This window comes from Thermobia domestica, chromosome 8, assembly GCF_964235325.1.
Source record: "Thermobia domestica chromosome 8, izTheDome1.hap1.1, whole genome shotgun sequence".
Taxonomy (NCBI): Eukaryota; Metazoa; Arthropoda; class Insecta; order Zygentoma; family Lepismatidae; genus Thermobia; species Thermobia domestica.
Window position 1 is genome coordinate 274,114,071 of NC_137461.1, and position 14,863 is coordinate 274,128,933.

The 14,863-nt window shown below is 34.8% G+C and overlaps 1 protein-coding gene across 4 annotated transcripts in view; it reads right to left on the minus strand.

The window, feature by feature from the left end:
* Positions 1–14,863, minus strand: part of LOC145693640 (uncharacterized) — a 389,003-nt gene that overhangs the window by 30,579 nt on the left and 343,561 nt on the right. For all 4 annotated transcript variants that reach the window (XM_081769825.1, XM_081769827.1, XM_081769829.1 and 1 more), the window contains 4 exons: positions 12,979–13,116; positions 6,501–10,610; positions 4,987–5,126; positions 2,096–2,180 (listed from right to left, as the gene is read on the minus strand). In XM_081769825.1, coding sequence (XP_081625951.1) covers positions 2,096–2,180; positions 4,987–5,126; positions 6,501–10,610; positions 12,979–13,116 — 4,473 coding nt within the window. The remainder of the gene's footprint in view (positions 1–2,095; positions 2,181–4,986; positions 5,127–6,500; positions 10,611–12,978; positions 13,117–14,863) is intronic.

A 14,863-nucleotide genomic window follows, 5' to 3' on the forward strand; every position in this document is an offset into this window, starting at 1 on the left:
TGAATAGCACCACTACTTATTTGAACACAAATCGTTTACCACTGATATTTGAGTTTCTTTAAATTATAATAACACTATCCATGGCTTTGAATTAGATATTGTAACAAAAGAAATACTGACCAAAGCTTTAACATTATAGTTTAAAATACAGTGTGTGTTAAAGCTCTGGTCAGTATTTATTTATATTTATAAAAGTTTTCGCTGAGAAAATCATCCAGAAGCTAATAAACATTGAGTTTCGAAGTGTATTTCAATTATTTCCCCATTCTACAGCAAATAAGACGTTAAATATTTATATAAGCTGTTATTCGTTTCATCCTTTATACGTATATCTATATAGTTACATCAGTTCCACAATATTATTTGTATTTAACGAAAACAAATGTCCAAAGATGAGACATATACCGATCGATAAATTTTAGAAGTTAAACAAAATGTCTTATTGAACTGAACAAAATAATATGCCTTAATGAACTGTAAAAAATAATATGCCTCATTGAACAGGATAAAATATGCCTAGTTGAATGAACAAAATAATATGCCTTATTAAACTCAACAAAATAATATGCCTTATTGAACTGGACAAAATAATATTCCTTATTGAACTGGACTAAATAATATGGCTTATTGAACTAAACAAAATAATATGCCTTACTAAACTGGACAAAAACAATATGCCTCATTGAACTCAATAAAATAATATGCCTGATTGAACTGAACAAAATAATATGCCTCAAATACTGAACTGAAAAAAATTATAAGCCTTATTGAACTGGACAAAATATTATGACTTAATGAACTGAACAAAATACTATGCCTGAGTTTGAAAATTTCATGCGTAATTTTTGAAAAAATTGAGAAAAAGCAATTAATTTGCAAACCTAAAAATTGATGCTGAACGAGAATCATGTCACTTATTCAGGTGACACTAATATTGAGATATACTCTCATTAAGCTCTTCGTTACGGCAGAAGCAATACAACGATACAAAGTATGGGTAATGAGATATGCCATAAAATTATCAATATTGTCCAAATATGAGAGATATCAGTTGATAGATTACACTGAGCTGACCAAAATACGAGGCACATCCAGAAAGTAACTTTCCCAAAGGCTTTGAACAGAAACAAAAGACAATTGAATGGAATCATTTATTGTACCAGATACAGGATCTGTTTAGCTATTTTTCAATATATTCACCACCGGAATTTAGACATTTGTCATAGCGTCGGGCCAACTTGTCTATACCTCTGTCATAGAACTCGGCCGCCTGAGATTAGAATCACTGTTTGACAGTCTCTTCCGTTCCCTGTCATTCTGAAAATGATGATGCTGACTTGACAGGAATCTCTTGAAGATTTTATATGATGCGTTCCCGAACAAGGTTCACAAGGTCGTCTGCGATGACGGTTGGCCTCCTACTACGTTCCTCATCATGCACATTTTGGCGTCCTGCTGCAAATTGTCTACACCAGCAATGCATCATCTGCTTGCTCATGACGTTAGACCTGGCACAGCTGACGATGGATTTCAATCGGCACTATGCCCTGTGCATTCAAAAACTCTATCACCGCTCGCACTTCACACGCAGCGGGAGATGGAATAGGAACGTCCAATCTTCAACCACTGCCACGATACTACTGAGAGCACTAGAGAAGTTCCGCTGGTGCATGCACCATGCTAGGACCTTACTCTCTTACGTGCACACAGTCGCTTTGCGCAACATATGGTTTCCTAGCTATGGCACGTGTGGGAAACTTACTTTGTGGATGCACCTCGTGACATGCTTCAGGGTAAATTCTCATGTTCTGTTTTCGAAAAAATCGAAGAAAACGAACTTTTGTGGTGCTAAAATATATGTCGTTCGTCGCTAATAGAAACAGTGTTTTTTAAATTACTTTTATTTTGATGGAAGAGATTGTTATTTATTTATTTACTTACTGCACATGTAGCAAATTAGGTACTGTACAGTGGTAACTAGCAGATTGTTCTTTGCCATTTCCTACCGGCCACACACATACTCTTTACGCATATACTACTTGTCAAATTTTTGAACGTTCTAACAGAAGATAAAACTAATTCTGCTAACACTTACCGCATCTTACTTCATCACTTCCATCTGTACAATCAACAATTCCATTGCAAACAAGATTCCTCTTCAGACACTGCCCATTGGAACACTGAAACACAAATTGACACAATGTAGTCCATCTATTGGATGCAAAACATTTACTATGATATTAACCAAAATATTTACTTGCTCTGAAGTTTCCAGGTGTGAATCCTTAAACCATTTCTCGACAGTTGCAAAAGGACATTTAATAGGATAAACTAGCGTTTCTCAACCTTTTCTTCTTCGGGGCACACCAAAGCACGTTTCAAACTTTTGCGACACCCCTGCATATATTTTTTTTCTAGATGCAAAAAAGCAAAAAGCAATACATATAATACATTTTTTTTATTATTTTGCAACGACTATGGGATACAAATCTCACAAGCAAACTACGTAAGACTCTTGAATACAAATATTGACATTAAAGAAACTTACGACTATTAAGCAGGATTATGAGAAAGAAAAATTACCATCAGAAATATAAGAAGACATCAAACTTAAAACTAACCCTTTGATCCTTCGTTAGAACTACAGTCAAACTTCTTAAATATGCGCAATAATTAAATAAAGAACGATCGTGTTAATTGTAAGTTAACTTTAAAAATTACAGAATTATGCAGAAACGTGCTCAGTGCATGTTGATTGTTGATTGTTTGAAACTGTACAATTATTGTGACTTTAGTCGAGGAGAAAACACCAAGAATCGTGTCATTGAAATTACTTTTCTATGTTCGGTCTTTCTTTCGAAAGAAAAATGAAGAGCATTAAAAGCAAACTTTCCAGCTTTAAACTTGGAAGACAAGTGTGAAATCAAGTCGATTGGCGATAATTTTTTATTTCCCTCTAAAGATAATTTCTTTGTGGAAGATCTTAGAAGACATTAAAAATCTCGCGACACAGCGGTTGAGAAACGCTGGAATAAATAAACGTGAAAAAACGAAACAAAATAAATAAAAATAAGAAAGAAAGCAGTTATATTCCAAACAACGAAAACGACATACTTGAAAAGAATAGAAAAAAAAAAAAGATATGAAGAGATGGAGTAAGAAACCAGACAATAAGAAAATCCTTGCATATACAATCCATAATGGAAGTCATAGAAAACAAAAAAACTCAGGTAGTTTAGTCACTTAACTAAAATGAATGAAAATAGATTTATCTAAACAGATATAAAAGGTATACACACACAGCAAGAGTCCAAAAGGAAGACTCAGAGAAGAATGAAAAGTTCTGTAAAATAAATCATGGAGAGAACGAGGCCAATACACTCTCGTCAACAGACTAAATATGGAAAAATTCTCAACTCTATCTCTGTATTTTCAGATTAAAGAGGAAGCGTAAGAAATTTAAAGTATTTCAAAATTTCTTTTTTCACTATATCCTAAAGCTTTTCATCAGGATATTCTTTTGCAACTGTCTTAATGAAGTCCAGGATTCAACACCTGAAAACTTGTAAACAACAAATTAATACAGAAATTCCAAAATACAAGCATTTTAACAAATCTTCATACTTCATAAGCATACATGTCCATAGCTTTATTGTATAAGACATTCAAAGATATTTATTAGAAAGATATTCAAACATTTTACTGATCCAGTAAATCGAAAGCGTGCTTTAAGTAGTTAGAACACGTTAACCGCCATTTACGCTCTATCGAAACGACAGGTGGTTTGCTCAACGGACCGCGTCGGCCCCATGGGACCGACATGTCCACTCTGTTTCATTACTTTCTTGGGAAGCCGTAAGTTCGATCTTGTTGAGACTTCCCCATTAGAAGGGACCGACGCGGACCTTTCGAAGGCTTTTGTGGTAACGGTCTAGTTACATTGAATTTTTGTTTTATTTTTTTCATCTACAAAATTATTAGCGGCCCATTAAAAAAAAAAAATCGCCGCGGCACTCAACATGTTACAAAAGACTGAATTAGAAAATAAGAGTACACCCGATTTTGAACCATTATTTGAAGATTATATATATATATACAGTGAAACCTCTACTAACGGACACCTCTATAAAGCGGACACCACCTTTAACGGACATATTTTGTAATCCCCAAACACAGTAATAGGCAAAAACATATTGGCAAACCTCTCTAAAGCGGACACTCTCTAGTACGGACACGGACAGTTTTTCTTGTCTTTTATAGGTATTATTAACCTCCTATTACGGACACTTTCTCTAAAATAAGTTGAAAATTACAGTAAAAATACACATTTAGTAATTCATACTATGTCACCAAGGAAGAACATGAGGGTGTGACAACATTTTGCCTCTTCAACTGTCTCTCCAGCAACTCTGAGGAAGGGTTTCTGTTTCACAACACCCTTATATCTTTTGCTTGCATTCCACTCCCACCCAACCTGTTTCAGAAACAAAAGTGATTGACAGTTGTCCACTGTTTGGGATGACACATCATTCTACTGTCCCGCTGGAATCTCTAACCAAGCAGAAGACAAGTTTGGAATTTTTGACCACGTGTACGCATATTGTCTTTAAAAAAAAGTCATTACTGGACTGGAATTAACTCACAAATTAAAGCAACATACCAAAAACGTAGTAAGTAGCGATAAATGTAAAGTGCAGAGAACTATAACATCTTATTCCCATGTTGTGCCTCGAACATAGGGAATTGGATGACGCAAGATAGCAGATATAGTAGCATTTTGGTAATATTCATAAATACGTGATTCATGCAAAAATATTTTTTCTAATTGCATATTACCTTGTTTATTAATTTACGTAAGTAAATATTGAAACCTCTGTAAGGCGGACACCTCTCTATAGCGGACAATTTTTGATTCCCCACGGCTGTCCGCTTTAGAGAGGTTTCACTGTATATATATATATATATATATATATATTATAGACTCACCTGGAAGTTCCCAGGGCAACCTTCATCGATGCAGCCTACTTCATCTGAACCATCGGAACAATCATTTACGGAGTCACATTTCGAAGCAAGACTCACACAACTGCCTGACCGTGATGTACCATTTATACATTGGAATTGCCCTATGAGAGGAAAAAAATAGTACAGAAACTTCAATATACAGTAATTACATAATACCGAATTAATTAAAAAAAAAGAAAACTATTGTTTTTAACAAGTACAGTATATCACAAATTTCTACTGAATTTAAGCTGTATTAGTTCTACTTGACTTCTGACATATATCCTAAGTTAAATATGCTAACCTCAACACTGCTCCGTTAGAACACATGCAACATGCATCTACTGAACTTTTCTCGATATATATATTCACTGGCGTATTTAGGGCGGGCTTCCGGGCTTAAACCTCCCGAAATCTTACTTACTATAGTAAACTATATGAAATATCTTGCAAAATTTTCATATTTTCAGGCAAAGTCCCCCCCCCCCCCGAAACAAAATCATGTATATATTTGATACATTTGAAATGTCTCATTCTTAATAGTAATTATAGTTGTATTAGTTAGATATTAAATTTATTTATTTATTGAACAAATTCCCAGATACAGCATAACTTTGCCATTTTACACAGGGACATGCTAACAAAAGAAAGAAAAAAAAACAAGACAACAATAACAGCAACATAGAAAAAAGAGTGTAAAAGTAAAACTATTCCGTCAAAACTCGTTTAATTGCTCTTTTAAACACTGGGTAGCTCGATAAAAATGTCAACATCAGTTGTTACTTGATTATAACAGTTTGGTATTCTATATAAAAAAAAAAGACCTCTGTATAATAGCCAACGTAGGACGGGCAAGATGGAATAGGTGGGTATTCCGGGTGATGCGAGAAGGGACACGTAAGGATAGTTCCTGAAATAATATTTCCGATCTTAAGTTCCCATTAACTATTTTATGTAGATACTTCAGGTCAGAGATAATTCTGCGTACTTCAGGAGTCTGAATATTAAGATGTCGCAAGAGTTCCTTCTTAGATAATGATCGAAGTGCAGGAACACGAAAACGGAAATTATAAAATTTGAAATTTCTCCCCCTCGAATAAAGGGCCTATCCGGTTGAAATTATGTGAACAGACTTTAAAGGAGATGGCTGAAATGTAGAATAGATTAGATAGATTCTATATTCCAAAAGCAAATTGTCTATAAAGGCTTGTATAGACTACAAAATGTGTAAATCCATTGAAATTTCGAATTGGCTATTTTTTATTTTTTCAGGGTCACTACTCTTTCTCCTCTTCTATCGTCCCTTGAAAGTAAAACGATAAAGTCTTAAGACGAAAATGAACTATATTTCATTGGCAGTGGAGAAACAAAGAACAAAAAAAAAAAAAAAAAAAGTTACAATAGGGACAAATTGAACATGGCTCTATAGGATACGATTAGGGCTACAACAGTTACTTTTACGGTGTCATAGAAAACGGTTATAAGTTATCTCTTACCTGCTGCGCACTTAGAAAACGTAACAGAGTCTTCTAAATCTGGATGCTTCATATGTTCTTCATCTTTTAGTTCTTCTTTAGCTTCTGCCTCGTTTCCTACAGCTTCCGTTGAATTATCAACAACTGAAGTAGACTTATCATGTAAATCAATATTGTCCCTATCTAAGATCAAATTCACAACATTGTCCTTAACCTTCTCAGTAGACGAAGGTGTAACAATTGTTGTTTCACTGCTCACAACAGCTGCTTCAGAAGAAGATGGCGACTCACTGCTACTGTCTACTAAAATAGGCTCCACAGACGACGACAATGTAGGACTTACAGTAGTTTCGCCTTGATACTCAGTATTGGCAACAGTTCTGATTGAAGATTCAAGAGGCAGTGGTGTGATACTTGATGCTGAAGCGTCGCTATCGTTGATGACCTCGGGAACTCCTTGAGAGCTTGGACTCTCTGATGAAGAAGACGTTTTATTAGGTAACTTTGATTCTAACAGATTCTCGTTATTATCAAGTGCATTTTCTTTCACACTGTACGTTGGGGTCGTTGGAATGATTTCTTGAACTCTCATTGTCGATACTTTAGGAACTATTTCTTCAGGATTTGTGTTGGAGCCTTCGTTCTCGGTGATGTTTGCTGATTTACTATCAGCTACTAAGACATGGTTTTCTTTCTCATCATTGGTCTCTGTGGATGATGATACGTTGCTATTGTTAGTTTCCTCGGAAGGTATTGGTAAAGCTGGTTCAAGGCCGAGTCCATGAAGATCCGGATTTCCGCTTTCGTTCACATCAAATAGTTCCGTTTCGAGATCAGCGGCTGTGCTGTTGTGCTTCTTTCCAGCGTTAGGGTTTACTTCTCCTTGTTCTTCAACAATATTAACATCCTCATTGTTCTCCGATGAACTTAATTTGCTTGATTTTGTTGGTTCAATTGGATCTGTTAACGCGAAGGACGCCACTTTGTCAGACACTGTTTTGTCACGATACAATGTGGAAGGCTTTTTGGTACTAACACTAAACAGCAAATCAGGCTCTTCTTCGTTATCCTCTACATCAAAATGATCTGTTTCGAAGTTTATGTCAGGGTTGCCACTATCCAAAGCGAGTCCCATTTTATCTATTTTCTGTTTATCTTTGTCAATTTTTTGGTTCTTTTCAAACACATCGTTCTTCTTCTCAAATAAAACCTTCTCTGCTACCGTTTCATCCTCACCACTATTTGGTAATATGCCTTCGGGATAAATTGGTTTTTTAGACTCGAATTTCTTCTTGCTAGTGACTTTAGTATTCTCAGTGGAAGGCTTGAAAATCTCAGACACTTCTGGCCTTTCTGGAGGATGATGCTGTTCCTCTTCTTCTTCGATCAATTCCGTAACTGGAGGTGGTTCATTCACAACTTTTGTAGGAGCCAAACTAACTATTGATTGTTGATCTGGAAGTACAAAGATTTCATTTGGATGTGCTGTTGTTGATGATGGCTTAGGCTCAGCCAAATTGTTTTCGTTTTCATCTGCGGCAAAATCATTGGAAACTAAAACTACATCGCTCTTCGAATCTTCCGTGGTGCTGTAAGTGGGAACCGTTTGTGGTGAAGAACGTCCCTCATGATTGTTAACAGCGAGTATACTCTCGGTCTGAGCTGTTTCGTGAGATGTATGAGGTACGGTGAAAATTGTAGTGTCAGATTTTGCTTCGGTGTGTACTTTAGTAATAGGCTCTGTTGCATCTTCTTTGCCGTACTCTATCGACGTTGTTTTATCAGATATCTTAGGTTTTACATGGTCTGGTAAGAGTTCCTCAATATGATTTTCTTCTGATGTGATGTTATCATTCGTACTTACACTTAACGTAGTAATTTCTTCAGAAACAACAGTAGATTCTGTATTTGCTTCTTGTTCCTGACTTAAAGTTGTTTTTGCAGCTTCCGTAACCGCTGAAGTTGTCTCCACTTCTGACGATATTGAAATAACATTTGGAAGATCATCATCATCATCAGTGGCATTGGATTTACGTTCTGCTTCTTCAAGACTATGGTCATGTTTAGTCACTATGTCAGATTCTTTACCAGGTTCATCTTCAGAGGGCTTTTCGTCTTGTTTATTAACTCCATGCATTTCAATCTCAACGGTTGTAGATTCTTCCTGATTTTCTTTAGGTTCTTCTGTGATGTTCTGTATGTCATGATGTGTATCTTCAGGACGAGAATCATCCTCAGGTTTACTGGTTTCAGTTTCATTTTCCACATGCCCCTTCTCAAGATGCATAATACTGCTATCTTCATGAGGATGTTCAATTTCGGATTCCTTATCCTTAAGATCAGAATTTTCGTCGTTGGTAGATTTTTCAGAGTCTACTTCTAAACTTTCGAGATCATTTTCTTTTAGAGAAGGTTCAGTCATTCCTGAGGGCACGATTGAAGGATCTTCCGGTACCGGTGTGGTTTCGTCCATAGTGCTGTTCCCTTCTTCAGGTAAAATTTCTGGTGTCATATCACCACCTTCTTCCTGGCTTTTGTTTTCTTCCTCTTTGCTGTTATCTGCTGGTATGACTGAACTTTGTAAATGATGAATTAGCTCGTTGTCATGTAAATTATTATCTGTAGAATCTACAGAGCTAGAGGTATGTGTACTGTTTTCCTCGTGTTCACTTAGAATGGCATCGTTGTTCGAGCGTGCAGCAACTGCTTCGTTTTCAGTGTCAAGGATGGCTTCATTCGTAATTTCAAGAGGTTTGGTAAAATTATGTGCGTCGTCATCCAGAATCGCATTTGGGTGAAGAACTTCTATACTCTCTGTTACTCTAGCACTCTCGGTCATGGAAGACGATTGATTCGTATGTGCTTCAGTTATATTATCACTTCCTTCATCCAAACGAGGTGCTTTGTTCATAAAAGTATCTTCGTGTTTTGTTTTATTTATGTTCTCAGAGTTTGTTGAAAATATATCGTAATCTTCTGGTGACAGAACGTTATCAAGAGTATCGTTCGAATCAAGATTATTGATTGTATCTAAAGGTGGCAAAGGAACCGGTTCTTCCGATGGTTTCATTACAGATTCGCTATCATGTTCTGTTGTCTCAGTTGGCTCCTCTTTACTTTCAGTTTCACTTTCATTATTATTTGTATGTGTGTCTTTCATTCCTTGTTCTTCCTCTTCTCGTGACTCTTTCTCATTTGGAATTGGTTGTGGCTCTAATATTTCAGGTGCTTTACTTGTTGTTTCTTCCATTTTCGGAATTTCCGTCATCTCTTGAGGCTCTTCACTTTTCTCTTCTGTATTGTCAACCGGATGTTCAGAATGAACCTTCTCTGTCGAAGCATCATGTTCTGTGTCCTCCTCGACGTCGTTTTCTCTCGATTTTGATTCACCATCAGCCTCCTCAACTTCTGTCACATTATTCACTGGTGATGAACTTTCGACATCCACACTTGATGCAGGTGTTGTTGAACTAATAAGTACATTATTGGGAGAATACACTATAGGTCCGTCTGTTGTATTTTCGTAACTCTTTGGTAAGTCAGTATCATTGTTCGACACTTCGTTATCAAATGGAATTAATACTCGTGGTACTTCGGTTTCTGAAACTATGTCTGGAGGTGTGCCAGTGCTAGTTGAGGATGAATCTGTTGGTGGATACTGCAAAGGTGTCTGTGGTGATGGTGGTACATCTTCCTCTTCAGTAACTTCATAGACTTCATAACTTGGCTTATATCTTGTCGTGGTGGATGTTGAAGTTGAGGTGGTAGTGTGTTCAGACGGCTGTGATGGTTCTGGTTCGGCAGACGGTTCTGGTTCGGCGGATGGTTCTGGTTCAGCGGATGGTTCTGGTTCGGCAGACGGTTCTGGTTCGGCAGATGGTTCTGGTTCGGCCGATGGTTCCGGTTGTGTAGTAGGTTCAGGTTCAGGCGATGGCTCTGGTTCTGCTGAAGGCACTGGTTCTGGTGCTGCTGGTGGTTCTGGTTCAGATGTTGGCTCCGGTTCAGATGATGGTTCTGGTTCCGCAGACGGTTCCGGTTCAGCTTTTGGTTCTGGCTCAGAAGTAGGTTCCGGCTCTGATGCTGGTTCAGTCTCATCGGGCACATGGAATGTTGGTGGTGGTATCGTTTCATCTAAACAAGAAAAGAAGCATAAAAAATGGTCTTCTGAAAGAAAAACTATATATCAAGTAAAAAATTAAGTAATAAACATAAAATATTACAAATATCTAATTCATTATGTATCTTCGTTTTGTTTATTTGATATAACTTTGAAAGTTTCTGCTTTTATCTTCTTCAGCCCACTTCAAAATGAAAACACCAGTAACAAGATTCACATGTTCATATTAGAATTTTTCTCTTCTAATAATAATAATAATAATAATAAAAACTTGTTTATACTAGAATTTGTTTCCTTCTAATAAAATAAACTTGCTTATGCTAGAGTTTGTTCTTTTCTAATAAAATAAATTTGTTTATACTAGAATTTGTTCTCTTCTAATAAAAAAAAAACTTGTTTATACTACAATTTATCCTCTTCTAATAAAATAAACTTATTTATACTAGAATTTGTATTCTTCTAATAAAAAAAACTTGTTTATACTAGAACTTGTTCTCTTCTAATTAAAAAAAACTCGTTTATACTTGAATTTGTTCTCTTCTAATTTAAAAAAAAAAAACTTGTTTATACTAAAATTTGTTCTCTTCTAATAAAAAAAACTTGTTTATACTAGAATTTGTTCCCTTCTAATTAAAAAAAACTTGTTTATACTAGAATTTGTTTTCTTCTAATTAAAAAAAACTTTTTTTATATTACAATTTATCCTCTCCTAATAAAATAAACTTGTTTATACTAGAATTTGTTCTCTTCTAATAAAAAAAACTTGTTTATACTAGAATTTGTTCTCTTCTAATTAAAAAAAAACTTGTTTATAGTAGAATTTGTTCTGTTCTAATAAAAAAAACTTGTTTATACTAGAATTTGTTCCCTTCTAATTAAAACAAAACTTTTTTATACTAGAATTTGTTCTCTTCTAATTAAAAAAACTTGTTTATACTACAATTTATCCTCTTCTAATAAAATAAACTTGTTTATACTAGAATTTGTATTCTTCTAATTAAAAAAAACTTGTTTATACTAGAATTTGTTTTCTTCTAATTAAAAAAAACTTGTTTATACTAGAATTTGTTCTCTTCTAATTAAAAAAGACTAAGACTAAAGTCACTATTTTTAACTTGTTAATCACCTATTCTTGATCTTGAATCTTTTATTAAAAAGCTTGAAAAAAAATTTAAACCACTAACAGAAAAACAAGTGGACTTAAAAAATTATTTACAAAGCAAGTTCAGATATTAAAAACAAGCTGGCTAGTTTTTAATATGTGAAGGTGTAGATAGTTTCAAATATACAGTACATATTTATTTCAATCTTTTCCAAGATACAACAACAAGAATAGGTGACTAGCAAGATAAAAAAAAGAAAAAAAAAGTGACTGAGGATTACTAGATTGTAAGCAAAATAAAATTGAGTCTAGAAAGTGTTTTAAAATTTATTAAGTTTTGAACGTATTGTTCTTGTTTATTCCTGTTTCTTTTTTGTGGTTATCTCTTTTGAATAAGTTTATTAAACAAAAGAAAATTAAATACAATAAAGAAAATAAAATTGACATATACAGGGTGTACCAGAATTAGTGACTGGCCTTTTGAGTGATCTGCACACTTTTACTATAAACAAGAATGTCATGAAACAAAATCAAGCGCTTTATAGTATCTAATCTCTATTATCCATTTCAAGGTCCATTTGGCGGCCATTAACAGCGATGCAGTCACCAAACCATCAAGGAAAAAACGTCCCCAGCACACTGTCAAGCGTTACCCCACCCCAAACCATCACACCAGAACTTTGGTGATCATTCTTCAGTCACCACATTTAGATTTCCAGGACGCCAGTACACACAGTTGTGACGGTTCACTGACACTGACACACGGAACTTTGGCCTCGTCCGTCCAGGCTATGTGGTTCTCCAAGTCGGGATTTTCCTCCACTGTCCGCAGGGACCAGTCAGCAAACTCGATACGGCGATCGGAATCGTACTCATTGAGTGCGTGCAACAGGCGAGGATGATAGAGGCGCAGTTTCAGATCCTTGGGGATCTTGACAACCGATGACCTCGGGATATTCAGGGTGCGGAACAACAAGTGAATCACTACTTCAGGGATACCAGGTGCATATACTTTGTTAGTTGCGTCAATTGCATATTAAACTTTTCCAAATATTCAAGAAACATGAATATGTGTTCCAAGAATTACGATAAAATTAGAATAAGAATAAGAAGATGATACAAAATAACGAAATGTGAATTATTTTACAATATTACAAGGAATTAGAATACAGGCAAATCGTAGAAGAAAAAAAAATATAATAATGAAAAAAAATATACAGTAATAAATCTATTATGATAAATATCTAATAATAAATGAAAATATACAATGTAATACTCACCATGTCTTATACATGTCTTTCCAGTAGAATCAAGAACTAAATCTGGAGGACAGGAACACATGAAATCCATTTCATCGTAATCAAAGCGGCATTGATGAGAGCAATTGGCATTGCTAAATTGGCAGGAATTCAGTAAGTCTGAAAGAATGAAATGATAAATGTAAATAAAAAAATCTCTAAGTTTTTAAAACAATTTACGTTCTGACAAAGATTTGAAATTCTTAATTTATTTGTAAAAAAGCTATTTAATATACCTTTTAATTAATATTATCTTCAGGTACTTGAAAGCTGAAATTATTCTATATGCATTTAGAATGAAAAAGAAGTATTTTAAAAATCTATTTGTTAAATAAAACGAAGAAAACGGTTTTCCTTTTTTTAATTGTTTTGATCTATTTAATATGGCTTTATATATATATTATCTTCAGATGTTTGGAACTTATTTGATTGAGCAAAGTCGTACACTGCAAGTCAAAATTAATAGCGAAAGGAAGAAGTTTTATATCTTAACAGCAAGATATTTATCTTATACAGGGTGTTTCAGAGGAAACGCATGATTCTTAAACCGCTATACTCGGCGACGACTTGGAGTATTGATTTTGAGCGACTGTTAGTAGACAGCTCAGACAACTCAGATAATTTCGGTCACTATGGAGCGTTAGGGTTTAGAGCATTGTCTAGATGCACGATGCTCTATGCTCCAATGCTTCATAATGACTGAAACTGCCTTGTGTGAGCTGTCTGCCAAAGTTCGCTGAAAATCAATACGCCTACTCGTTGCCGAGTACTAGTGGTTTAAAAAGCACACGTTTCCCCTGCTCCATCCTTTATATCTGTTATAAGAATGACGGATTTGGGTTTAAAGTTAGGCTTTTATTCTAAAGATCTCAAATTGCTGTGGGATTATTATACGTATAGAAGCTTGTACAATTTATGAAACATTTCTATTGCAACGCATCAGTATGGCAGTACGAAGAGGGAACGTTGCATCAGGTTTGGGAACGCTACCCTCTGGTAAGGAACTGGAGGAGATCTTTTTTCTGTAATCTCGGCGAAAGTTTGAAAATGCTGTTGCAAAGCTTATCACAATAATGTATATTAGTAAATAATTATATTTTAATATTCTGTAAAATATAAGTAATTTATGAAAGTTTTTTTTTTTTTTTTTTTTTTTTTGTAATTTAGCTAAAAATTTAGACATGTATTCCGAACGTATCAAATTATTACGGGCTTATTCTGACTGAGAATGTATGAATATTTCTGTAAAACCTAAATGAAGAAATGAATATATCCTGAAAATATCAAATTACTATGATAATTTATTGTAATGACAAAAATTAGGATATTCATGTAAGATTTAAATTTTAGAAAAAAAAATATTTAGAGAAGTCTCGAGCTGCCTATTGTTTCACATTCCTATTTGCATATTATATTCCTGCAAGATTTAGATTTTTTTCTCTTTTAAATAGCTATATTTATTGTGTTATCAAAAACTAAGATGCACATAGAGAATTCTCGTTTGCTAACTTGATTTCACATTTTATAAATTTTTTTCTGATCATGACCGACTAATTCGACCATTTTCTTTCAGCATAAACCATAACAAACCTCTAACTGATCACATACTAATACCGTATTTTACGGACTATAAGACACATTTTTTTCTTCGAAAAATTGCCTCCAAAATTCAGCGGTGTCTTATACTCGATATTAATATTAAAATGACCAGTGTTTGATTTAAAATTCCTGCCAGTCTTAAAAATGGCCATATATTCGATGCCGCGGGAAACATATCTCTATCTGGCAACATTGGATTCAACTGGCAGCAGCAGTGCACCGATGCGACAAACATGAGTTGCGGAGATTCACAAGCTTGCTAACACTG